At 58.1% G+C, this 26919-nt stretch overlaps 1 protein-coding gene across 2 annotated transcripts in view; it reads right to left on the bottom strand.

Moving 5' to 3' along the window:
- KCNQ4 (potassium voltage-gated channel subfamily Q member 4) overlaps positions 1-21145 on the bottom strand; it is a 53310-nt gene extending 32165 nt beyond the window's left edge. The window contains exon 1 of one of the 2 annotated variants that reach the window (XM_053212277.1): positions 20770-21145. In XM_053212277.1, the coding sequence (XP_053068252.1) occupies positions 20770-21083 (314 nt within the window). In that variant the 5' untranslated portion in view covers positions 21084-21145. The remainder of the gene's footprint in view (positions 1-20769) is intronic. The other variant, XM_027059528.2, reaches the window with a different exon arrangement.
- Between the last annotated feature and the right edge of the window lie 5774 nt (positions 21146-26919).

Here is a 26919-nt window from a genome sequence, read left to right as displayed (position 1 = left end):
GCAAAGTTGGCAGGGAAGCAGAGAAAGAAATGGACGTGAGGCCGCTGTTCCCGAACCTCATCTCCCCTTCTCTATTTGGTGAAGCCCAGGAGTGCGCCTCCCTCCGTGATGCCACGAAATTCTTCCCGAGCCTGGCAGGAGTGTCCTCCGCCTTCACATGCCAGGTTTTCCTGAGCTAGTGTGAATGGTCTCGGTCCCAGTAGGATGTGGAAGGCAGTGTCTTCTGGACAAGGTGTTTCATGAGTCATAGCCTCGTCCTCTCCCACCTGGTCTGGCTCCAAACCCTCCCACTCGCTCTGGCTGCTTCCCTCTGCCCATGCCAGCCAGACTACCTGGTGCACCAGGTAAGTAGGCTGAGCAACATGTCAAGGGTGGGAACAAGGAGGGAGCAGGGGCCATCCATCTGTTTAGGGCTGGCCAGGCAGCATGGACTCCTCAAATAAACAGGGAGCGTGGGCTCCCCGGCAGGAGGCCAGCAAAAAAAAAAAAAAAAACGAAAGCGAAGTAAGGGGTGGAGCACAGGCAGCCTGGATTCTGAACACTTAAACAAGATAGCCAATGGAAGGCTTCCCCAGTTCCACCTGAGAAAGCTCCATGTGGCTTTGGGTGACTCAGTTTTACATTCTGGGCTTGGCATAAGATTCCACTTGAACGAAGAGCTTTGCTGCTTTTTTAAAAAGTGTGAAATCCACCAACTTACAGGCTCAGGCCCAAGCTCCTAAGCAAGGAAGGCCCTCACCACCCCCCCACCTCACTCTCCACCACGCAGAGCCCAAGCTGGCACTTGACGCTCCATTGTCAGAGCTCTACCCTGCAAAAGCAAGCAACTTTTCCCCTCCCGATCTTCCTTCCCTCACGTCTGCCCCTCCTCCAGCCCGGCTGGGTCGGGTGGGAGCCCACCTCAGGCTCCCTTAATCCCCCACCCCCATCTCTATGCCCACCTCGGTCAGTCGTGGCAATGACTTCAACTCGAGAAAGGCTGTTTGAGGCACTGCCTCCTCCCACAGACCAGGAGCTAGTCGAGGTCTTGTCCTTTTCCCCTTGAATGCCCCAGGCCCAACTCAGAACGGGGCTCCCTGAGAGAGAGCACAACCTAGGCGCTGGACCCCAGGCACCACCCACCCTCCAGGGTGCCCGCGCCGCCCTGCTGGCCACTCCTGGCTGCACATCTCCACCCTTCCTGCAGCAGGTGGGGTGAGTGGCCCTGAGCACGCAGGCCAGGGCCCCGGAGCACTCACTCACTGCCTGATTGACTGCTGATTTGGTATTTACTGAGGGCTCCCCATGAGCCGGACGACAAAGAAAGGCACCGTCCCTGCCTTCGTGGGGCGTGCAGTCTCCTGGGGGAGACGGATAATAAGCAAGTAAAGGTTGAAAATGTGAGATGATGATGGAGAAAAATTAGGTGGGGAAAGGGGAGAAGGAGCAAGGGTATGGGAGTTGGGGACTATTTTATAGAGGCTGGTTGGGGAAACAGCATTGAGAAGGTGACTTTTCAGCAGAGAGCTCAAGGAAATGAGGGAGGGAGCCACGCAGGTATCTGGGCAAATCGGGTTCCGAGGAGAGGGAAAAAGCAAGAGCAAAAACCTGAGCCAGAGGTTGCCTGGTATATTCCAGAACACCACGAAAGGAGTGCCCCCAGAGCGGAGTGAGGAAGAGGGAGAGTGGTGGGCAGAGGAGGTGGGATGCAGATCATCTACCGGCTCCTGTGAGGATTTTGGCTTTTACTCCAAGTGAGATGGGGAGTTCTGAGCAGGGAGTAACACGATCCGACTGGCGTTTGCAACAGCACAGGCTGTTGAGTAGAGAACAGACATTGGTGCAGAGAGGGGATGGGGTGGGGGACGGTTGTGTGATTCAAGCAAAAGATGACGATGACGGTGACTTGTGCTAGGGGAATGGAGGTGGCAGGAGGTGAGCAGATGCTGACTCTTTTAGCGCTGAAAGATCCCCTAGAGTGAATCAATCCTCTCATTTAAACAGGGGAAACTGAGTCCCAGAGAGGGGCCTGATCTACCTGGGATCATACAGTAGATCGGCGGCATGGCTGGGTCTGGCACCCAGATTTCTTGATTCCTAAGGTAATGTCCTTCTGAGTTCTCCTCTTCCTGTAGCAGGACCCAGGCACCTGCCCCTCCCCCACCCCCATCTCAAAAATTCCCTCATCCAGGCATCAGGCTCAGGCCTTGCCCCTGCCCTTCCTGCCGTATGTGACAGGGTGGCACTGGGTTCAAGGATTGCCCTGGCCTCCGGCTACTTGAGCCCAGTAGGGGTAAGGGTCACCTCTAAGGAGCCTTCTGTCCTCTGAATCAGCAGAACTTTCGCAAAGGGGGGAGGAGAGAGGAAGAGAAGAATCCAAACCAGGGGAAAGAGCTTAGTCCCCAACACTTGGTTGTCAGCACTCCCGGAGAAGAGAGGGCACCGAGAGCTGACAGGGTGGAACAGGAGATTCAGGGAGGGCCGGGCCCCCTGGGGAGTACAGGCCCCAAGGCTGAGCCCAGCCTGGGAGCTCTATAGGCCCAAGCCAGTGAGCATCCCACCCAGTGGGAGGTTTAGGGGGTGTGATGGGGAGGGGTGTTTCAATGCCTTTGCTATCAGCAAGCAAAGCAGTATGCAAACTCATGGGCCACACCTGGGGCAGTTGGTTACAGCTGCCCTGAAAGCCTTGCTCCCCATAGGAACCCCAAATCCAGGCCCAGCTGGACTGAATCCAGCAAGACTGACTCCAGTGGGCCCTGACAGCTGGGAAAGGCTTGCTGTATGACCTTGGGCCAGGAGCACAACTTCTCTGGGCCTGTTCCGCAGCCAAGGTGGAAGGATGGTTTAGGAGGGTCTTAGGCTGGAAACCAGAAGCACATCTGCGGACGTCCTTTCAGGTTCCTCTGCTTTTAACAGGAAACGCTGCCCAGCCCCTAGTTCCGGCTGATTCAGAGTCCTCTAAAAGCCAGAAGCCTGCTTGATGGCTCTGAGCTATTTGTCAGGGTTGGGGCTGCAGAAAGGGAGGCACAAGGGCATGGACAGAGCTAGGAACCTGGGTCAGTGTGCTCTCTATCCTGATTCTGCCACCACTAAGCCAAGGAGTTGGGGAAGCTGTCTCTGGGTCTGGCTTTACTTCTGAGGAAGGGTCTCTGAGAGCCCTATTTTTCGCTGATCCATCTGGGACTGGTGATTTCAGCTTCTCAATTGGGAAGTGAGGCCCTAGCAGCTCCAGAAAGAAGCTGCCTGTCCTGAGCAACTTCTGGAGTCTGAGGAGAGGATCTTTTACATTTCATTTGCATGGTGCTCATTTGCATAGAAAGGCTACCTCCAAAACTCCCCCTATAATTGAATAATAATAGCAAGGAGGAGTGAGGGTAGACCAAAGCAAAACTTCCAATGGCTCATTAACCACAGAAAGGGTGTTGGAGGTCAGGGAAGGGACATACTGCTTCTCTGGTCCTGATTCACCCTCTTCTAGCGGAGGAAGACAGAACCCTACAAGTATCAGAGCCCAAGGAACAGGGCTTGAATTCCGCTCAGATCCTGACCTCTGCCAGGCTCAAGAATTCAGACTTGTGTGTGTGACCTTGAGCAAGTGAGCCGTCCCTCTCTGGGACTCAGTTTCTTCGTCTATCGAATGGGGCCAGGGACGCCCGATCTGAGTCTGGAGTCGGGGGGTGGAACCAGCGCTGAGGGGTTGTGGAAAGGTTTGGGTTCACTTAGGGACACAGAGGAGGCTGACTCCGGGCGGGACTCCTCGGGAGAGGGTGGGGCTCCTGGGAGGAGAGCTCCTGGGGGACTCCTCCCCCCCGACGGTGCTCTACCCCCTTCCGCTGCAGGGGCCCCTTCCTCTGCTGCCGACGCGCAGCAGTTCCGTGCTCCGGGGTCCGCAGAGCCCGCCCCGCCTCTTCGGCACGGGGAGGGCTTATTATAAGGGGAGGGGCAAAGGGTGGGGGCGGGACACTGTGGTGGGCGGGGCTCCGAGTCGTCCCCGGGAGGGGCGGAGCTTCGCCGACACCCGGCACCACGCGCAGGAGGGGCGGGGGCGGGGGCGGCGCTGAGGCTCCAGTTACCTCCCTGCGGCCTCCCCCGCCCCGCCGGCTTCTTTTTCCGTTTCCAAATTAACAATTGAAAACGCGGCGGCCTGAAAGGCGAGCAGCGGGCCAAGCGGAAAGTGTGAAGGTGCCGCCGCGTCCCCGAGGATGGGGGCGGAGAGGGGGCGCGACACCCTTACTGCCTGGGGCTTGCCCACCTAGTACGGGGTGCGGGCACTGAGCGCCCCAGGGCACAGAGGTGCCAAGGCCCCTAAGTCGGGTCCTGGCCTGATCCAGTCCCTCCTACTGTCCTGGCCTAGCGTCGCGGGACCCAGCGCCCAGGCTCCGGGTGGTGCCAGCCCTCGAGGGCGCTGGCGGAGGTGGGGGGGGGGGGGGCACTAGGGCTGGGTTACTACTTTCAAGGCTGAGTGCCCAGGAGGGCAGGTGCCAGGCAGCACCCTCACAGCACCGTCCTTAAGGGCTCCAAGAGTCAGCTAGGTTTGCATGTGACCTCAAGCAAGTCATTTCACCTTGCTGAGACTCAGTTTCCTCATCTGAAAAATGGGGAGGGAAGATTCAGAGCTGGTGGTGAGGAACAAGTGAAATGAGAAGATGCCTGAGGCTGGTCCACAGTGAATACAACAGAGAGCAGCCATTATTATCTTGTGTTGATAATGATGATGATATTGAGTCCTTCGCATCCTTTCATCTCTGCTGTCCACCAGTGGGGAATACTGGAATTGACTGGTCTTTTCCTCCCCTCATTTCCTCGGGGCTTCCCCAAAGCCACACTTAACAGATAAAGAAACTGAGGCCAGGAAGGTCCTTGTAAGGGGCTCCAACTCATTTGTGAGTGAAAAGAACTAGGGCCTGAGCCCAGAACCTGACCTCCAGGCCTGGACTCATCTTATGGAGATGAGCAGTCCCTGTGGCCAGGGCCCTGGGCATTAGACCTCCCTCGCCAGTGTCCTGAGACACGGATGCTGATACTAGGGCAGCTGGAACAAATGAGGGGGTAACAGAGACAGTCCCCTCTCCCAGGCATGCAGGGGCATGGGCCAAGCGAGCCAGAGGGTGGACACCCAGGAAAGCTACAGTTTCTGGCCCCCAAGTCCCCCATAATGTAAGCTCCGTGAACACAGCGACTTTATCCTGTTCACTACTATCTCTCCCACACCTAGCACAGGGTCTGGTGCATTGTGGGTCATCAATAAATATCTGTTGAGTGAATAAGCGAAGGAATGATGAGCAGGTGCCTTCTTATACAGCTGTGGCCTCCCACTCACCACTGGTGTGAACTGGTCTTCCTTAGGGAGGTGGGTCTGGGGTTAGGTGCCTCTCTCCCCAGTGTGGAGACACAGGGCCATAGAACGGGAGAGAAGGAGACAGAAGGAAGAGGGGACAGAAGAAGAGATTCCAGAAGGCAGAATGGAGGTCAACTCTTTCTTCACAGCCTCCCGCGTCCTACTCCTGTCCATCGAGGGACGAGCCCCATTCCTCCTCCCTCCAGCCACCTCTTCACTGACTACCATGATTCATCCCCACCCCCACTGGTCCATTACCTCTGTCAGTCTGAGTGCTCCTCCCCCATTTACAATCCTACCATGGCTCCTTACTATTTACCACCTAAAATCCAAGCTCGTCAGCCCAGAGCTTGAGGCTGGAAACACACAAGTGTCAGACACACTCCACCCCTGTACGTTTCTGCCTTGGTGACTTTTGCGTTCTCTCCTCTCCTGGGGATGTTCCCCCTTCCTCCCCAAGAATCCCTGATCTGCTTCAGGGAGAAACGCTTCCCCCAGCCCCTTTGGATTCCTGGCCCTCTCTAGGTACCCTAGGATTCCCTCCTGCTGAGGCTGTTCTGGCCTCCGTCCAGCCCCCACCTCCCCAACCACCGCCTGATTAGAATCCAGCCACCAAGGGCAAGGCCCTTGCTGTCTGAGTAGATGCTCAGACAGTATTTGGCAGGAATCAGGAAGACCACCAGGTCACCAGGACCTTGAGCATCAGTGAGTCAGGGCTTTCCACTGTCCTGGGAAGCCTGAGGACTCTGGGTACAGGCATTTGGGGATGGCTGCAGATGTGGGTGGGTGGAGTGAGGGCAAATACAAGCCCATCCTGAACACTGGCAGGGTTGGAGAAGAAGTACAAATGGGACACACAGACTATTAGTCTAAATATTTGGAAGTTTAAATCAAGCTAGCCAGCTGTTAGATAAACTATGTTTTACCCTTCCTGACGCGTATACCTTCATAACGATCTGGAAGGCCAGGTTTGAATTGAAAATCTTGGACTCTTTATAGTTCCATGCTGGAATCTCGCAGGGAGGGGCTGCTACCCCATAGTGTGCCCTCGTCTCTTCCCACACTGGGCTCATCCCTCAACAGGGGGGTCTGGGGGCCACTCCTGCGGGCGCCCCAGCCCACTCTTCCAGGCTCCATCTACACTGGCTGCAAACAGCTGCTGTTGGTCCTAGGAGAGCTCACACCACTCCGGCCCTTGGGATGATGAACCAGGAAAGAGGCCTGTACATGCCCTGGCACAGACACAGGGATTTAGGGGTCGGGGGACTTCAGGGTTACCTGGAATGTGTTCTAGAATAAGCATGGCTGTGTATAGGTGCTGGGTTGCTGGTATGCAGAGCCAGACGGGCTGAGTGGGTAGGATTCTGGGCCCCTACCTTTGAATCCACCCAGGGTGGCAATGCTTTGATATGGTTTTTTTTTTTTTCTTTTAATGTTTTTTCTTATTTTTGAAGAAGAGAGAAACAGAGCATGAGCAAGGGAAGGGCAGAGAGGGAAATGCAGAATTCGAAGCAGGCTCCAGGCTCCGAGCTGTCAGCACAGAGCCCGATGCAGGGCTTGAACTCATGAACTGGGAGATCATGACCTGAGCCAAAGTCAGACCCTTAACCGACTGAGCCACCCAGGTGCCCGCTTTGATATGTTTTATCTATTGCCCTCCTATGTCACATTTCATCTAAGGAACCAGATCTGCTTAAAACAGTCTGCAAAGCACTAATCTAGCCCCTTCCCTCCTACTGAGCATAGATGCTGAGGCTATGGGGTGTCAGTGACCACAGTCATACAGCACTTTAGAGTAAATCCAGGGTTCCTGCCTCCTGCCCAGACCTTGACTTCCTTGAGCACATTTATGATCTGTAAGACCCAGTGCCTTCAATACAAGCTGTTGGGAGGTGATGAGTGCCCAGCCCCTAGTGGGGTTCAAGCAGCTTGCAGCTGTAGCCTCCTGCCTTGGTAGGGGTCTGGCTCCTCAACTCAGGTTGCTTAGCTCAGGAGTAGATTGAGAGGCCGGACCAGGCCTGAGAAGGAGAGGGAGTCCTGGTATAAATAACCGTAGGGGGGGCTGGGATGTTTGGGCCAGTCTCCAGGGCTACGGCTATGTTTACTGCCCGGGGTGGGGGGGGGGGTGCATAGCCCATACATTTGCCTCCCTGACTTATAGCCAAATTTCTCCAGGAGGGGGTGGCCCAGGATTAGCCCCAAACACTCCAGCTCTGCACCCCATCAGGTCCTGCCCGTAACTCTGCCCAATGTGAGCCCTAACCCCCTCAATATCGCCCCACTGTTCAGCCCCAAGTGCTACACAACACGGCATCTCCGTTAGCCCCAAATGCCCCCAGCATTTGCCCCCATAAGTCTCAACTCTGCTCAAATCGTGGGAGGGGGAAGAGCATGAGTATGGCAGAGGAAGGCCCCAAGCAGAGGAGCTGGGTATGTGCCAGGGATCTGAGTTGGGGCCGCTGGGCAGGGGGGCAGAGACAAACCTCTCCCACGGCCCTGGCCAAGACAGAGGAGGGCTGCAGCCCCCGGCTTAGGAGAGTGCAAATCCCTCTCCCCAGCCCAGTGCCCATCCCATGCCTGTCATGTGCAGGGCATTAGATGGCCAGACCCCAGTGTGAGAGGGGCAGGCAGGCGCCCTGTTGGTCACGCCACAGCCAGCTCCTCTCCCTAACCAGCCAGGAGAAAAAACCCTCAGTGCAGAAGGGCAAGTGGGTCCCCTTCCCCATGGGACAGCAGCTGCAGTCTGCCCAAGCATGGAGGCCCAGGGGTTGATGTGAGCTGAGTTCCAGCCTTCAGGCCAGGCCAGCTTACCATACACACACACACACACACACACACACACACACACTCTGCCCAGCTGACTGTTGGGTCTTGCTTGGGACACTAAACTGATACGCACTGAGAGCAGAGGCTCCAAACTGGGGCCATGTCCATCAGGGGTCTTAGGTGCCTGGACACCTGGGCTCCAGCCCCATATCAGCTACTTCCAGCTGAATAACCTTGGGCAAGTCACTTCTGCTTTCTGAGCCTCAGTGTAAAATAGTGTAACAATATCTCCTCCAGGGTTGTTGGGAGAACTCAGTGGGATTCCACTGAGCAAACATTAATTAAGCCCCACAATGGGCCAGGCATGGCTTTAAGTGCTTTGTGGACCATCCAGTGGAGAGGGGGTGTAGCCTTTTTGTTTTTGTAGCATTTTTGTTTTTGTTTTGTTTTGTTTTGTTTTAAAGTTCATTTATTTATTTTGAGAGAGAAAGACAGCGTGCATGAGCAGGGAAATGGCAGAGAGAGAAGGAGAGAGAGAATCCCAAGCAGGCTCCTCGCTGACAGCGTGGAACCCGACTTGGGGCTCGATCCCACAAACCGTGAGATCATGACCTGAGCTGACACCAAGAGTCAGATGCTTAACTGACCGAGCCGCCCAGGCGCCCCAAGGTAGCATTTTGGACCCAGAGGCCGAGGCTCAGGGATGTGAAGAGGCCTGCCAAAGACCACCCAGAAGGCACCGGGTCCCCGGTCAGCTCTGCAGGAAAGTTTTCACTGCAGAAAGTTTTTCACTGTTATTTATAGGTGTTGGGGACAACTGAGACTTTTGAGCTAGGCTGGGCTGCAGTCTGAGCTCTGCCACTGACCTAAGTTCAGCCCATGCCCTGTTCTGGGCCTCAGTTTCCCCATCAGTAGAATGAGGGGATGGGGTGAGACCGGTGATTTCCACACTCTCTTGAGCTGCAAGAAAGGGAGGGGACAAAGAGGTGGGGCAGGCTGGGCCACCCGAGCTCCGTCCTTCTCCAGGACACCGCACCACTAGCTGGGCCAAACCCCTGGGTGTTCTCACGAGCCTGTTCTAAGGCCACTGTTCTAGGGACCCGCGTAGATCCTAAGCCCTATCCCCAGACATCCTTGCAGACAGCCTCCGGGCCTGCACCCATCCCCTCTGCTTCCAAAGGCTCCCTGAGCTCAGCCACACACACCTTCCCCCAGGCCAGGCTTTGCATAAGCAGCTGAACTTTCCCTACAGGCAAAGTCCTAGGGCTTCAGGCCAGGTCTGGTCAGGCCTCGGCAGAGTTAGTGGGCAGCTCCAGAGGAGCCACTCAGGGGGCTGGGCCAAGGGGAGGGGAGGGCAGAGGGAAAAAGAGGCCAAGTGGATGGCATCCCCATGGCTCCCTGCCAGAATTTCCCCCCTTACCATCCTCCTTGGAGATCCACAAAGGTGTTTCTAAAATACCAATCAGCCCAGGGTACTCCTGTCTTCACTTCCTTCCTTCTCCTCCAGGAAGTCACTGCTCCTCAGCCTGACACCCTCAGCTCGTGTCCCAGCCTCTTCTCTGCATACCTCCTGCTCCCTCCAGGCTCCCACTCTCCTGACCTCTTGGAGGTCTTTGCAAATGCCATGGTCAGCCTCACCTCTGGGCTTTGCCCATGCTAGTCCCTCTGCCCAGAATGCTGTTCCATGCTCCTTTTGGCTTGGTTAACTACTACTCCTACTCATGTTGTAGGGCTTGACTTAAACCTCTTCCTCTGGGAGGCCTTCCTAGCCATGCCCAATTTAGGGCTGGGTTTGGCCCCTTTGTGCTGGGCTCCTACAGGACTCTGCACTCCCCGGACAACCATCAGCTTCTGCCACATCTCCCCGGGGACCAAGGGAGGGTCTGATTCACTACTCTGTCCCCAGCACCTGGGACAGTGACAGGCCCCAAGCGATTGCCAGTGAAGGCTTCCCAAGTGAGAGAGCAAGTTCCCAGCGCAGAACTGGGGTGGAGGACAAGACCATGAACTTTGAGGCTCAGCTGGTTCTCATACTGGCTGCAGGACCATGAGGGCCAGTCAGGCATAATATGATGGGTAAGCCTTTGCTATTATTGTCTCTCTTATTATTGAGAGCCATAGTAGGAGAGGGAGGCTGAGGCTCAGAGAGGAAGGTGACCGCTGGAGGCCACCCAGCAGGAAGGTGGCCTTCCCATCCCAACCCACATCCCCATGTACACTGTGAGCGCCACCGCGCCCCCCCCACCCCCTCACACACACTGACTGCGGCCCTGAAGACCTGCTCACCCCAGAGTCCTTGCACGCTCAGGCTTAAACTCCCGCCCTCCCGGGTGCGCAGCATTTACTGGCTGTGTGACAAAGGCACATGCTTAACGTTTACGCTTCAGTGTCCTCTTCTGTGCAGTGGGGTAATGAAAGTACCTACCCCCAGGGCTCTTGGAAGGATTAAATGAAGTGATATTTGGAAAACATTTGGCACAATACCTGAGATATCTCTTTTTTCTTTCTTTTCTTTTTTAAAGTTTGTTTTTATTTATTTTGAGAGAGACGGACATCGCTTCTCAGCCTTTTGGCTAAGATCAAGTGAGAGAGAGAGAGAGAGAGAGAGAGAGAGAACACTTGCGCCCGAGCTAGCAGGGGAGGGGCAGAGAGAGAGGGAGAGAGACAGAATCCCAAGCAGGCTCCGCACTATCAGCACCGAGGCTGACGCGGGGCTCGAACTCACAGACCGTGAGATCGTGACCTGAGCCAAAGTCGGAAGCTCAACCGACAGAGCCACCCAGGCGCCCCTTATTTATTTATTTTGAGAGAGAGAGTGAGCACAAGCAGGGGGAGAGGCAGAGAGAGGGGGAGAGAGAGAATTCCAAGCAGGCTCTGTGCTGTCAGCTCAGAGTCTGAGTCGCGGCTCGATCACACAACTGTGAGATCATGACCTGAGCTGAAATCAAAAGTCGGAAGCTTAACTGACTGAGCCACCAGGCGCCCCTCCCCAGTGCTCCCTTCACTGACAGGTGAACCCTGACTGTGGTTGACCCTGTCCCCACCCACCCCCAGCCCAATCTTGGCTAGAGCCTGAGCTGGTCCTCACTGCACTCTGGGTGCACAAGCCCAGAAGGAATGGATAGTGGAGACTGACCATCCCCCTAATCCTTCCATCCCACCCAGACTCTTCCGGCCTTCGAGCTCAGGAGGGAGGAGGCTGGGTGGCGCCCAGACTCAAGGATTTCACGCACGGGTAAAATTTCCCAAAAACACTTGGGGACTGGTTGTCAACTTTTTATTTTGCCAAGTAAGGACATTTGAAAAAAGTTCCCAGCCCCATCATTTCATAAAAGAAAGGACATAATCTCAGACTAAAACTCCTTTAAGTGGAATAAATTTAGCTTTATGAAAAAGTCACCACATTGTCCTTACTTCCTTCAATTTTGCCTTAGGCCACTGAGAACCGCATGGGTCTGCTGACGTATCTGAGCGACATCCGGAGCTTGGGCCGGGGGCCACGCGGACGTGGGTTCGAATCCTGGCTCCCCCGTGGACAAGCTGTGTGATCTGGGGCAAGTTATTTCTCCTCTCTGAGCCTTAGTTTCCTATCTGCAAAATGGGAACAATAGTGTTTGCAAAGCACTAGCTCCTGGGAAGAAATCAGGCTTCCAGCCAGTGGCACCTCCCTGTCCTGCCACTGCCTATGGCTGTCCCCCACTGCCCACAGGGCAAAGTCTACCTCCATAGCCTGATGATCCAGGCTCCACCCTCAGGGCCGCAGACACAACAACAGACTCTGCAGATCCTGGGGCAGAAAGGGTAGAGGAAGAGCATTCCACCCCAGAGCCTTTGCTCTCGCTGTTGCCTCCACGTGGAATGCACTCAGGATAAAAATCGCTAAAGCTTCCAGTTCAGTGCCTGCGCACAGAGGACCTGGGGTCCTTATTCCAACCTCTCTCTAGTTGGCAAAACTGTTCTCATCCTTACAACCGCCTCAATGCCACCTTTATTCCCTTGGCTCAGCAAACATTTACAAATTACCAACCACACGCCAAGGCCTGTGCTCAACCCCCACCGGCCAGACCTCACAATCCTGGTGCAGAAGCATGCAGAAGAACACACAGGGCTGGTTGAGCGAAGCCAGTGGAGCGGAGCTCTGGGGAAGGGCCCCCTGTTGAGCCTGGGGTGGGGGTGTGCGGGGAGTGACTCCAAGAAGAGGTGGTCCTCAAGCTGAGAGGCGAATAGGAGTTCTTGAGATGACGGATGGGCGAGGGGAGGGAGTTTCAGGGCGAGGGGAAAGCAGAGAGAGCATTAAACAGCATGTGCTGGAGACACAAGTTGCTTCTTACGTGGGTCACTAAGGATGCTCGAGGAAGGGGTTCCTGCCTTGGGCAGTGAGGGTACGAGTGTCACCGTCAGGGGAGACTGGGGAAGGGTGGGCTGGAGGGAGAGGCTGAGTTTGAGGTGCCCACCAGAAGAGAAGGCAAGGCGTCCACAGGAAGCTCAGGGCTGGAACTGTGGAGGGGCAGGCTGTCATCACAGAGGTGACTCCCAGTGACACAGGAGGGCATGAGCCCCCCCCCCACAAAAACTCTGTACAGGGAGGAGGACACAGGGCAGAGCCCCGAGGAACCCCAACATTCTACAGGCAGAAGGAGAAGAGCCAGAGAGTCAAGGGAAGGGTGGGCTCCGCAAGGGAAGGCCCAACAGGCTTCGACCCTCAGGGGCGACGTGGCAGCGTCCCAGGGAACCACGTTGTGGGTGTGAATCCTCCCTCCACTACTTAGCAGCTATGTTGCCTTTAGGCCTTCATTCCCCCATCTGTAAAATAGGGCTAATTTATTTTTTACAGAAAGGGGAATGAAGGGCGGAGGGGAGAGGGCCGACAAGCTTGGGCGGCCTTCACTGCATCCCCAGGCTGTACCTCCCTCCCTCTGCCGGCCCGGCCCGGGTCACACTTCCGTCCCTCCTCTGTCTCTCCCGCCAGAGTTCCAGCAATCCCCAGAAGTCGGGAAATTAGACGAGTGAGTGAAATCAGGGGTGGAATGCAGAGGGAGGCATTCCTCGGTCCTGGACGATTACAGTACAGCACCCATCCACTGAGGAGGCCCGCGTGTGCTGTGTCCTCGGGCAATCGGGTCTCTCCTCCTGGCCTCAGTTTCCCCATGTGTGAAAAGAAGCTAGCCGCAGGACAAAACGAGAAGCGGTGAGGGGAGAAAGGCCTATTTGTGCCCCAGGGAAGGACATCCCGCAGGGGTCTGGGTCCCCATTGGGCCCGGGGACCGGTCTCTCCGGAAGAGGGTGGCAGCCAGGCCAAGGAGGGCAGGAGCAGAGGCGCCCGGGATTGTGCTGACAAAGCTGTTCCTTCTCCCCTCCTTTGCTCCCTGCCCCCTCCCCTCCCAGGGGACAGCCTAGCCCAGCAAAAAATAAACCCGAAGACGGTGACCTGGACGGGCCTGAGGCTCCCAGGGAGGAGTGGCAGGGAAGGAAGGGTGGCAGAGAGGTAGCTTGTGACCACCTCCCCCTCCCACCAAAGCCAAAAGATACCGGATTGGACCCCTCTCCCCCCAGCCCCCAGAGCTGGGCTCCAGGGAGCAGTCTCTGTTTTCCATTCTCACACCGTTAGGGAGGGGTACCGCTTGCTTGCCGAGGATAATTAGCAGAGTAGATCTTGCCCAGCCACGCTAGACATGGGTCCCCAAGCTTTAGAAAGAGCACCCCAGGGAATCCGCTCTGCCTCCTGGTTGTTGGGCAGTCCTTCCTGCTGTCTGACCTGCATCCCTTATGCTTCAGTGGGAACCCTGCTCCACTGATCTCCAGCAAGCTTTCCTCCCTCTCCCACCTGCCTGGCCTAGATGTCTGAGGAGTCAGGAGAAAGTACCCCCCAGATTTCCCTGCAGGGACTGGGGAGGGCCCCTAGGCCAGAGACCCCACTCCACCCACTCTTCCCCAAATCTCCAAGAAGTAAGAAAGAGGGAAGGAACTGCTGAGCTCCAGCTCTCTTTGCCTCCCTCCCTCAGGCGCTGCCCACAGATTCCCAGCCCAATTAGTCTGCTGCCTGGGGCTGCCCCTCCCATTCCCTCCTCACCCCCCACCAGGTGCCAACCCCCAGGGCACGAAGATCCTGCCCTAGGGAGAGAGTTGCCCAGAAAGCCTGGAGTCCTAGGGACACTTCATGGGGGCCCCAGAGGTCTGACCAGCACCCTCTCCCCAGCCCTTTAGAGCCCCAGCTGGGTGCTCCAGCCTCCTGGGTGCCCTTCTTGGTGCTCCCAGTCCTCTGAGGGGCCCAGGGAGAAGGTGCTGGAGACTGCCCAGGTCCTCGCCTGGCAACACTCAGAGTCTATACGGTGGCTCTTCCGGCCCTCCAGAATCACTCTGCACCTGATAGCCCTGAATGGTCCACTTTCCAGTTCAGCCCCATTTTACAGGGGAGGAGAATGAGGCTTGGGGATTGGCGTGGCGTGGGGGTGGGTACCTTCCCAGCAGGTGTTGAGATCTCTGAATCACCTTTGGGATTCCCTGTCCCCATTCCCCAGGATGATACACTCAGGAGAGAGTAGGGTATCGCCCTCCTCTCCCAGCAGCCCCCCCCCCCACTGTCCCCCTGAGCACCATGGCTGTTCTTCCATCTCCCTGGGGCCAGGCTCGCTGCAGGGTTTGCTAACGAGGCCCACACCTCGGCCTGCCTGGCCAGACGGCGACCCTGTCGCATACACGCTCCTCCCCCGCACCACACGGACATGCTCACACTTACCCCCCCAGACCTCTCCGCCAGCCCCTGGGAGAGGAAGCAGGAAAGGCCAGTGGCCAGACAGTCTCAGCAGACTTCTCCCTGGGCCCCAGTCCTAGGTCTGTCTCCCTGTGCCCCCCCTCCCCGCCCCCAGGCCTGGTGGAGAGCGTCCTAAGGATCCAAGTTGGACCACCCTTCACTAGTTACGTGACCTGGTACAAGGTAGCATATAGGTGGGTGGCACCCTCTCACCGGCCTCACTTTGCTCAGATGTGAACGCGGTTACATGAGGGACCACCAGGAAGGGGCTCAGGCTGGGGCCCTCAGGACCCCCACGGAGAGCTCACACTCTGCCCCCTACTGGGCCAGCACCCGGTCGGACCCTCCCCAGGCAGAACAGTGAAAATGACAACAACACAATACGCCGGTGCCCTTGCCGGTGGCTGCGGCCCATGCAGGGCACAGAGCAGGTGCTTTAACCCACTTGGCCTTGACTATCCCAGAGGCTAGAATGGTCATTCCCAGCTTTCAGATGATAAAAATTGAAGCTCAGAGAGGTGAAGTAACTTGCCCAAGGGCACATAGCCGCTAAGGGTAGAACCAGAAGTGCACCCAAATCTGTCCGGCTCAGATCCCATGCTCTTAACCCTCGGTGGGGCAGCCACTGGAGACAGGACACGTCGCCCCTTTCTCCACCCCAGCCCCACGACTCCCACACTGGGGGTGTTAGAGAGGGGCTGCCCCCAGAGTTCCCCGCTGGGCCCCTTGGCCCATTGGAGGGTCAGTCCTGCACAATGGCCCCCGTGCGTGTGGTGCGGAGAGGAAGGGTGATGAGCCGCTCCAAGTGGGGGAAGCTCCCTGCGTGGCCTCCTTTGGAGCAGGGGCAAGGCCTTGGCCACAGACTCTGCAGAGCTTTCCTCTCTCCTGCTCCCCAGGCGGTTCGAGCTCCCTTGACTGGCTCAGAGAAACTTCAATTAATCACCCACTCAAAGTGCTGCCATCAGCCCAAGAATAATCACCTCTTGAAACACTCCTGGCTCCAACGTTCAAGAATCTAGGCTTCCACGGCAATACGGACTGAAGTTAGTCATTCAGCACGGCTTCCTCAACGGCAGGAACGAATGTACTACGGGGTTGGGGTGGGGTAGCAGTGAGGAATCTAACCTGCTCCGGTGACCCCCAAAGGAGAGTTCGGGCAGGAGGGTGCAAAGGGACCTAAGGGGGAGGGTGGGGAATAGAAGGGATAGAAAGCTGGCAGGATGGTCTCTCCATTCGCCCCCTCCTCACAAAGACCAGACAAAAGAATTAAGAACTTAAAAACAGCGGCACAAAAAAATTGGGGTCACGCTCCAAGGCTGTCCCCAGCATCAGGCCAAGTTCTTGGAGCATCAGCCCGGGGGGGGGGGGGGGTGAGGAACACTGTCATCTCAAGTCCTGACCTGGGAGGCAGAAGGCCTGGGCTCCTGGCACAGTCATACCACCGATCTGCCCCTTTCCGTGCCTTGGTGTACCCAGCAGCACACTGCAGGCCTGGGCAGAAGGGCCTCAGAGGGCCCTTCGGGGGAAGCAAAGGCCAGCAAAATTCTAGGAGGCCACCCATGCTGCTCCCACGCGGGCCTGAGGCCGCCCTCCCAGACAAACGCACAAATACACACAGACCTTTAAGGGCAGCCCCGCAGGTATGGACAGGCGGGGGGGGGCGGGGGACAGAAAACTCGGGAGTGGGGTCAACTCTGCTCTGTCCTACGGGTCTGGGCTGGGGCTGCAGGCCCAGGTGTGTGTCTGCGAAGCGAGTGCAGAGTGGACACAGCTGTGCATTAGGTTTCCTTTCACTGGATGCCTGCTGCAGGCGCGTGTGTGACATCCACGGCCGTGTGTGTCCAAGTTGTAGTGAGCGTGTGCATGAGGCAGGCCGCTGAGCGTGCCACGGGGACGTGTGTGCAAAGCCGTGAACAGCAGAAGTATGACTGCCTTGGGTGAGGCTGGGCAGTTTCCACCCAATCCCACAAACCCTTGTCACTGCCCACCCCCTGCTGCCTGTGTGCTGGGTGCTGGGGCCAGAGAAACCACTGACACAGGACTACCGCGCCTGAGGCTGGGCCTGGGGCTGGGCTGCTGGCCTAAGCCGAGTCGCAGGAGAAAGACAGCTCTGAGTCCGACCTAGCTCTGAGCAGGCTCCTCAGTGACCTCTCTTGAGCCTCAGTCTCCCCATCTGTCAAAGGAGGAGGAGAACAGTACCCTCCTCAAGGACGTGGTCTACGGAGAGCACTTAGCACGGTGCCCGGCCACATAACCGATGCTCCACGCATGATGAGAAACTTCAGTTCAAATTCCAAGGGCCAACCCAGGCGGCTGCAGGGAGCAGGGGGTGGTCCTGGACAGGAAGTCAGGAGTCTTTGCGTCTGGTTCTGCATTTGCTTCTCATCCACTGTTTGACTCGGGAGCCTTAGTTTTCTCATAAGCAAAATGGGCTGTCAAAATGTGAGGACCCACCTAGTGGGGATGCCTGAGGGCTCTGGGCCCCCTCTGCTGGACTTATTTCCAACCCAGGCAGTGATCTTTCTCAGATGGTCAGGGTAGGAGCTTGGAGGACTCCCGGATTAGGAGTCTAGGGCCCCAGGAGCGGCGGCCACCTCCTCCCCTCCCCATTCCCACAGCTTCTGACCCCAGGGACAAGGCTGAGGAGGATGTTTACAGAGTGTAAGCCTTCACATAGAGAAAGCGCTGGGCAGCTGGGGGCTGGAAGCAGCCAGCCTCACAGTGGCGCGGGGAAGATGGGAAGTGATGGGGCCTTGCCCTGTATCAGCCCCTTCCAGCGCTCTGGCTTCAAAAGGGAGGCTGGGGTGGCCTTTGAGAGAATGCAGCAAGGAGGTGAGCATCCTTCCCAAAGGCTCAAGAAGCAGGATGGGCAGTGATGTGGTGTTTCTCAAAATTCAGAGAGCAGGGTCTATAAAGGGTTGAGGGCTTAAGTCAAAGGCTGGGGATGCAGAGGAGGGACTGGCTGAGAGGACTGGGAGCCTAAAGAGAGGTGAGAGAGCTCAGAGATGGGCCCACAATCCCTCAGGCTGGACCTCAGTAAGGAGAAGACCGGAGTCAGCGGTTCCCACTTCCCAGAGGCCACAGCTGCACTGGCAGGAGAGGAAAACTCGGGGCTTGTCTTCTGGGTAATCTCCCACACCTCGGTGCCAGAAAAGGTGCGGGGCCCAGGAGGACCTCGCTGGCAGGTGTGAGGGCGGTGTCGCCTAGGGTGAACAGACCCAGCTCACCCCAATTCCCTCCTCTGAGCCCTCCTCTTCCAGGCTTTTCTGCCAGGGCCCTCCTACTTGGGCCTGAGCCTCTGGGAAGGGGGTGCTTGCTAACTGTGCACATTGGAACCCCTACGCTTGAGCTGCCTCTGAGCGCCATTGTGGAGTGGGGAAAGGATTTGACCAACAGTGCAGCGGGAGAGCTAGAAGTCCAACGGCAGGAAGCGCTTCCTGGCAAGAACAGCCAAGACCCCACAGTGAGTGGCTGAGAAACCCCATACCTGGAGCGCCTCGAGAATGGGAGAGGCCTCCTGTGTGGGCCCCCTCCGCCAGCCCCAATAATAACATCCATCTTTTACACTCAGACCCTTCCAGCTCACCAAGCTCTTTCCCACCTATTACCTTATCCAAGAGGGAGGTCCACAAGGTTGGGGTTTCTAACCACTTTGATGGCCGAGACATCTAAAAGCTCAGAGAGGCCCAGCCATCAACCCAAGATCGCACAGCACACAAGAGGTGGGGCTCCCAACCCCTCACTTCCTTTGATCTCTAAGTCAGATGACCAGTTCCCTGAGAACTCCTAAATGTCTGGATGTTTTCACACTGCATTTCCTTCCTCAGAGCTCCTGAGATGCCTCGTCCCTGGGCTCCCGGGCACAAGTGGTCAGAACAAGGGTGCCCCTGGCCAGGGCATTCCTGGCATCCGGAAAGGGCAGGATGTGGGGCAAAGGTGCCAGCGGATTTAGCTCCTGGAGAGGAAGGAGAGGCCCTTCCAGAGGACGCGAAGACAGTGGCTAGCCAGGTGACATGAGGCTGGTCCTTCACCTCCAGTGACCCCCGTGGAGACCGAGAGGCCAGGCCTCGGGACTAAAGACCCCCACCCCAGAGGTCAACTGGCTTCCCCAGGCCCAGCCATGCCTTGGACAAGTCATCTCCCAAGAGGAGCCCACGGAAGGCACAGCGCTCTCTGCGTCTCAGCCTCCTTGGGCACCCCAGGCTGCAATGCAAGCAGTACAACCACCCTTAATTAGCAGTCCCCCTGCTCCTCTCACCTGACTCCACTGTCCCTTGTACTGTCATCACTCCAGCAGTCCTCTCTGCCGCGAAAAATATTCAGCTTGGACCTTCCCAATGGGCACTGGGGGTTGAACTACTCCTAACAGCTGACCATGACCCTAAACCTGACCTCATGTCCTGACAAACTCCACTCTGCCCCGGGGCCTAGCCCAGCGGGGGTCTCTGCACAAAGTCAAGGCTACACCCCCACCCCCATCCCCACCCCTGCCCCCAAACATACTGGCTGAGAGAGTTCTTTTCCTCCACCTTCCCTGTGGCGGGGGGGGGGGGGGGGTGCTCTTTTGCTAGCATTTTCCTCCCCTGCACCTCTGAAATTCTGTGGGCCCAGTTAGGATGGGGCAGAGGCAGGCAGGAAGACAGACCAAAAGACAGGAAGAAAAAGACAAGTAGAAGAGTGAGGCAGGTGGACAGGCAGATGGACAGGTGGACAGGCAGGCACACAGAGGGACGGAAACAGACAAGCAGAGGGACGGCTGGACAGTCAGGGGGAGAGATGAATAGACGGGCCAACCACACACAGGTGGAAATTCCGGCACAGGGCCAGCCAGACAAGGCAGAAAGACCATCTGACAGTCAGGTGGGTAGGCAAGGGGACCACCCAGGAGACCCCAAGACCAGAGAGCCCTCTCTGAGAGCAGCAATAAGGAATTAATATCGGTACATTTTCCAGGGACCGGAGGTCTTTCTCGGGCACCTCCGGGCGTCCCAGCGCCAGGCCCGGCCCTTCAACTGATATCTGCGGGGCCTCTCATGTTCCCGGCTGGGCCAGGCCGTCCCCCAAGACTGAGCTCTAAGCTGCCAAAATTCACTCTTTACATCCAAGAGGGGTCAGTGTTTTTGAAAGTTGTAGGAGCTCGGCAAGGGGGAGGAGGGGGCCCGCAGCGTCAGTGTTTCCAAACCTACCCCTCTCCTCTTTCTTTTTCCCCAGGGTGCCCAGCGCCAGGCCTGGTGCAGCAGCCAGCGAGCTGGGCAAGCTAGCAGGGCCGCCCGCTGCTGCCACTGGGGAGTTGACGGTGGAGGGGAGGCTGGGTGAAGACAGACATACAGCACACACGAGTGTCAGGGCTCAGGTGGTTCACGGGGACCCCCAAACACCTACAATGGGGTGCCAGCCCCAGAATGGAGTGGAGGCCATTCCTGGACAGGGTCATCTCCAAGGGGAGCCCGGGGGGAATCCCACTCTGCCAACAAAGTTGGGGAGATGGTGACAGAAAGTGTGTGGGGGCCAATGAGTCCCTTTTGTGTCTGGGGCACAAGGAGACAGGCAGGGAAGAGGAAAGGGGACCCCGCTGTAGTGGCTCCGGAATGCAGAGAGGATGGGGGACCAGAAGCTGGATGTGGGGAGTACCTGGGACAGAGGAGCAGGGGTTGGAGATCAGGGTGAAAATAAAGAGTTGCGGTGGGGAGGTCAGAAGCGAGGTCAAGCGGGGATCAGGACCTGGGGATCAGGGTTAAGGTCAGACCGGGGGATCAGAAATCGGGCTCAGGCTTGGGGGTAGAGAGGAGGGTCGGTCGTGGAAACTTGGGGTGGGGGGGTGCGGGGGGCGGAGTCATGGCGGCCGACCATCCCCGGGGAGCCCCGGGCTCGGGCAGGGGCCGCGCGGGGGTCGACACACGGGGGCGCGGCAAGGGGCGCAGGGTCGCAAACTCACATGAAGACGTGGTAGACGAAGGCCCAGCCGCGGGGTCGCTCCAGCACGTTGTAGACCCAGTTCTGCAGGCGGCGGTAGCGCTTGTGCGCGGCCGAGGAGCGCTGGCCGCAGGCGGAGCCCGAGCCCGAGCCCGGCCCAGGGAGGGGCGCGCCCGGCGGCAGGGGGCTGCCCAGAAGGCCGAGGCGGCGCGGGGAGCCGCCCCCGCCCGCCTCGCCCCGCTCGCTCTGCACCGCGGTGAGCGCCACCAGCTCGGCTCGGGGGGCGTCCCCGGGCGGGGGGGCCAGGCCGAGGCGGCGCGGGGGGGCCTCGGCCATGGGCGGCGCCGGGCAGAGGGGGGGCCGGGGCCCGGCTAAGGTCCGGGGCGGGCGCGCGCGGGGCGCTCAGCGGCGCATGGCTCGGACCCGGGCCCGGCGGGGCAGCCCGGGGCCGGCGCGGGGCGGCGGGGGCTAGGGGCCGGGCCGGGGAGGCGCGGGGGCCGGGGGCGGGCGCGCGGAGCCTGGGGGCCGCCGGAGCCCGCACTGACCGCCCGCTTCCCCGGCGACTGGGGCGGCTCTTTCCGACTCCAACTCTCTTATTACGCGCTCCATGCCGCTCGCCTTTCCACCTGCCTCAGGCGCGCCGCTCACATGTCATCCTCCCCCGCCCCGCCCCTCCCCCGCCACCCCCGCCCGCCCCGCGGCCGCCTTCCCAAATCGGGAGGGAGCGAGCGGGCGGGCGCGGCGAGGCGGAGGGGGGCGCGCGGAGCGAGCGGCGGGGCCGGGCGCGCCGGCCGCGCGGGCCGCCGAGTCGGTGCCGGGACCCGACCGCGTGGCGGCGGCCCCCGGGGGGCTGTGGCCGCGTGCAAGTGGCGTGCACCGCCGCGAGGGGCTGCCGGGCCCCGAAGGCCGGGCTGGGGTGGGACGCCCGGTGTGTGGCTGCGGAAAGTGGGGCGTGGAGTGTGGAGTTGCGGCCGCGGCCGTGGACGGGGCTCGGCGTCCCGTGGAGTTCGGGTGCGAGTGGATGCAGAAGTGCGTGCTCCGTGTGTGCAGAGCGGGCGGCTGCGGGTGCGCGCGGTGATGGGATGGAGTGCGTGCAGGTGTGGGGCGTGGGCACGATGGGGAGGGGTGTGAAGAGGAGTGTGCACGGTCCAGGCCCCGCTGGGTGGTGGCGATGAGGTGTGCCCCGTCGGGTCGTGCCCTTAGTCCGCTGGGCGGCGTGTGTAGAATGTGCCGGTGCCGCGTGTGGCTCGGCGAGCAGCTCCTACCTGAAAGGCCTGCTGTCCCAGCGCTGCCGAGCTGGGTCACAGTGTGTTGCACAGTGGACCCCGGGTGTGTCCGTTCTTCCTCCCACCCCCAGCCCCACCCCCACGTCTGCGCTTCCCTTCTTCGTGTGGGGGAAAGAGCCTCCTGGCTGGCCACCCTGCCCTACGAAGAGTCTCCTCTGATGGAGGGGCCTGCTCCCAGCCAACCCAGCCTGAACCGCTACCTGGCCTCCCTCCCAGGTCAAGGCACGTGGGTGATGGGAGGTGAGCTCTGAACTAGCGCTGCGGGCCGGACAACTTTCTCCCCAGAGGCCCACAGAATCCCACCCCCAAACGGGAGACTCTTTTCCCACGAACTCCCTCTCCAGCTGGAAAGTTCTTGGTGCCTGACCTCCTCTAGCAGTAGGGGGCAGCCCTTTCGTTCCCTTTAGCCCTCTGGGCCCTGCGCGGAGTGGTAATTTGGGTTTCCCGATCCTCCTTCCCTCTTCCCCTGACGGAAGCCTGGGCCCCACCAGCCGCTCCCTCCTCCGGCCCTGCCCCAGGGTGAAGGCTTCCGCAGCAAACTCTTCTCGTTCCTCCGGGAGGATCTCGGGGGACCGAGCGGAGCGGGAGGGGCGGGGCAGGGGGCGGGAAGGCGAGCTCGATTCTCAGCTGTCAGCAAAGGCAGCATTGATCTGCTGAGCGCCTGTGGGGGAGGGAGAGAGGCAGATCTGCAGGCGGCGGGGAGGGGGCTGCCGGGACCTGGGGGGTCCCCGAGCCCAGCTTGGCAGCTGGCCTACACCCGTGCCCGGCTAGTGACCCTTTTCCCTCTGCATAACACGGGATGCCTTCTGGGGTCTGACCTGAATCTTTTCTGCTGCTCCTTGAAGCTGCAGGTGTGCCCAGGGCCAGAGCCTGGTGCCTCTGGGCAGGTTATGCCCCGACCTCGCTGGTAGCTGGTGAAGGTTTCTGGACCCCAGGGCCCAGCTACAGATGCACCGCATCCTTCCTGTCTCCCTGTGGGATGAAGCTAGCACCCCCTAGAGATGTGGCACCGCTCTCCGGTACTCTATGGGACTGTCTGGGCTTCCACAATCAGGGAGGGGTCCTGTAGGGTAGGTAGGTCACCTCTGGACCCCAAGGTTCTCTTCCCATCTGAGATGCTGAACAAGTCTCTTCCTCTCTTTGTGAGGAGCCCTCACTGCCAGGAGAGGGCCCCTCATCACCTTTGCCAACTCCAGCTCCAGACAACCTCCTCACTGGCAGCAGGAAAAGGAAAGAGACCATGGCTGCCAGAGGGATGGAAGTTAGATCTCAGGAAGGACTTTCATAGGACACAGACTTTGCCTGTTTCTCCTGCAGGGGTGTGTGTAACAGAGGGACAGGCCCACTCCTTTTTAAAGTGGAAAGATGTGGACTCTTCTTAAGGGGTGAGGGGAATGGAGAAGATGGTCCTAGGAGGCCATAAGCGGTTTATTTGCTGGGTGTGTGTGTGTGTGTGTGTGTGCGCGCGCGTGCGTGCGTGCGTGCGCATAAAGACTGGAAGAGGCAGAGGAGAAAGTCCGGTTCCGAGAGGACAGGTGGCCACTTTGAGGGTCACCCGGTGGCCTTCCTGCCCCCATCCGGATTCCCAGGACATGACTGGGAGGATGGACTTTCCTCACCACAGCCTTTAGTGACTAAGACACTTTTCTGAGCAAACAGCTGTCTCAAGCTCTCTCAGTCCGCCTCCCTGCTGCGGGGGGTGGGGGGGGGGGCGCTGTGGCTTCCCACCCTCCTCCTTCTCTTCCTCTCTCCCACCTGTTCCCTGCACCCCACCCTCAGCAGCTTCTTTCCCACCCCCCAGCCCCTGCACCTCTCCCTGGTAACACTGCCTAACACTACCGGAATGTTTCCACTCTGCCCAGACCCACCTGGGCGGGTCCCTTCCCCACTATGGGCCTCAGTTTTTCCATCTGTACCAGAAGAAGGGGGCAGGACTCCAGGATCTCCTGTAGTTCATCACTGTCACCATCATCCATCAATGGAGCAAGTATTGATTGAGAGGAAGGGTGGGGAGGGAGAGCTCCCATTTGCAGGGCACCAGCTGCGTGCCAGGTCCTGCCCCATCTGAGACAGAGAGCAGCCATTTGCATGTGTGGAAGCTGAGGCTCAGAGAGATACAGGAACGCACTGAAGGATACACAGCCCGTGGGTGACTCCAGAACTGTCTGTGACCTGTCCTCCCTGCTGGCTGGCACCTGCCTACTGTGCACTGGGATCCTGGGACCAGTGCTGTAGGCTGAGGGGAACTGTAGATGGCCTGATCCTTGTTCTCCGTGGCTCACCCCTGCCAGGGATGGAGGCTCCCGGGTCTGTGAGGGTTCGGGTCTAAAAGTGTCTGGGACCTCTGTCCCGGGGCCAGGCTCAAGCCTGTCATTGACTATAACAGCCCACCGCTGTGATCTCAGGTCAACCAAAGGTGCAGATTCTTTTCTTGGAGCGGGAAGAGGGGTTTTAAGTCTGTGGTTTTCAGATTTTACTAACAGTGGAATCCTCCTTATAGACAGAATCGTAAAGTAGCACCCCAACATGTAAGAAGTATTCAAGCACAGGTGTTCTGCTTGGGTTGGGGTGGGGGGGGGTCGAGGTTCCACCCACCCGATTTCCTCCTCTTCCCTCTCCCCCCGGGTTTTCTTACAGCTCTTGGGGCTGCTAGAGGTTAGACAAGGGAAAAGTCTCCACTGGCAATGTCTCCACAAGGGGACAGGGGCTTGGGGGACTCGGAGAGGTGCGGAGAGGTGCAGCTAATGACGCCCGCAGACCCCGTTAATGAGGTCCGGGCTAAATGCTAGGCCTTATCCAGGGTGATCCGCTTGCATTGTCTTATTTCGGCACCCCAACCCAAAACCCTGTGATGCAATGCTGCTTACACCCCCATTTTACAGACAAGAAGACCGAGGGTCAGTGAAGAGACTCACCTAATCTTGCTCTCTACCCCTGTGTTGTAGGGTGTGTGTGTATGTGTAGGTGGGGGGTAGGGATGGAGAAGTTATAGAGCAGAGGGGAGGAAGGGCAAGCTTGGCAAGGGGGACACCAGGGGCCTTGAATGCTAAGCTGGAGGGTCCAGTTTGGCCTGATAGGAAAGAGTCTGGCCACAGCCTTAGCCTGGCCATGCTGCAGAGGCTGGGGCTCCATAGGAGAGGGCTCAGGAGGGGTGGAGTTGGAGGGATCGGCACCCAAGGAGGCCGGCAGTGCCAGGGGCAGAAAGAGCACTGAACTACAGGTCATGGCGGGGCTTCCTGCCTCTACCTCTGGATTAGCTGGTAACCTTGGGCAAGCCACTCCACCTCTACCCCACCTTGCCCAGCTATCAGGAAGACTGAATGCATGGGAGAGGGGACATGCTGTGAGAAGCTCCTAGTCTTAGCAGCTCTTCTCAATCTGGGAAGGCTTCCTAGGAGCAGGGGCTTGGCATGCAGGGTGGGGTGCACACGGGGTAATGGCATCACTTGCATCATTCACTCCCAGGGCTCCACTCCACTGTGAGCAGGAGGAAGAAGTATAAAGATCAGGCCTGCTTCTGTTTCGCAGTGAGGCCAGAGAGAACAAGAGACTTAGGCCCCTTGGCAGGTGGGAGGTACCGAAGGGAACAGAGGAGTTTCTATCCCCCCAGATCTCCGTGTGCCCCTGAGCTTTCCCCAGCCCAGCCCACGCAGGCCTTCAGGGCCAGTCAGTTCAGAGACACAGGAAGTAGGGAGGGAACGGTGTCGCTGAGCTCAGCGAAAGTGAACCCCCATTGATCCTCAGGGCTGGAGGGGGGCCCACAGAGAGGAGACACTGAAGGAGAGGGGGTGTGGAGTTGAAAGTCAAAACCATCCCTTCTTTTGTGGCTCCTCCTCTGGCTTCAAGATTCTTCCTCCTTGACCCCCAACTCCTGGAAGACCATGCAGAAGGCTCCACTACTACTGCAGGTGTGCTGGTAGGCTCCGTGTTCTCAGTGAGATCCGCTGGGACTTGTGAACTCGGTTGCAAAACGAAGAGGAAGGACGTTTCTGAGTTGCTGAGGGTGCATTGGAAGAAAGCTTCCCTGCTCCCCTGGTGGGAGAAGCTTCGATGCAGGCTCAGGGAAGGAGATGATGTTAGCAGAAGGGACTGCAGACTGAGTAGCAGAGAAGGGGGTCCAGAAAAGGGATAAGACTTGGTGAAGGAGATAGGCGTCCAAGGAGGATAATGGGGGCTCAGAAGGGAGGCTGGGGGCTCAGTGACAGGGGTCGAGGCCCAGAGAGTGGGACTTCCAGGTCGAACTTGATTGAACATGTATTAAAGTCCCTCTTCCTTAAAAGATATATACAAGATAAATTCTGGGCGACTTATAAAAACATATCCAAATTCAAAAGCAAGAATGAGAAGTCTCTAAGGGCTAGAAGTGAGAGGGCATTCTGGTGAATAGTAGAGGCTATACCTCTGAGGAGGCATTCAGCAGGACAGAAGGTATAGTTGCAAACCCCACAAGTGGCAGGGGCTGCCGTAGGCTCCCTGCCTGATGCTGGGTCTGGGCAAGTGCTGCCTGCCATAAACAGGACTAATAGACCTCTGCCTGCTAGCCTCCTGGTCTTGGCTCTGGGCAGAAAAGTCCCAAGCCAAGACACTAATAGAAGAACTAGTTTGGGGCTGTGCACATCCACATGGTTTGGGCAAATACAGCTGAGAAATCAGCTCTTTGGGTGGCTTCTATATCTCCAGGTATAGTCAGGAAAATGTGCTGAAAAGAACTATCTCAAGGATAAACTTCACAACATGTAAGAAAAAGTACAGTATCTCGAGAGACATCTCTCTCATGGGAGACTTCATACTGAAAGATCTAGAGATAACGGAGCAATCTGAAAGGAAGTGCAATATAGTTAAAATCCTCAAGAAGATAAAAGAAGGAATAGCATCTATGAAACAAG

Source organism: Acinonyx jubatus, chromosome C1 (assembly GCF_027475565.1).
Source record: "Acinonyx jubatus isolate Ajub_Pintada_27869175 chromosome C1, VMU_Ajub_asm_v1.0, whole genome shotgun sequence".
NCBI lineage: Eukaryota > Metazoa > Chordata > Mammalia > Carnivora > Felidae > Acinonyx > Acinonyx jubatus.
The sequence above is the reverse complement of the archived record's forward strand: the minus strand, read 5'-3'. Positions and strand labels throughout refer to the sequence as shown.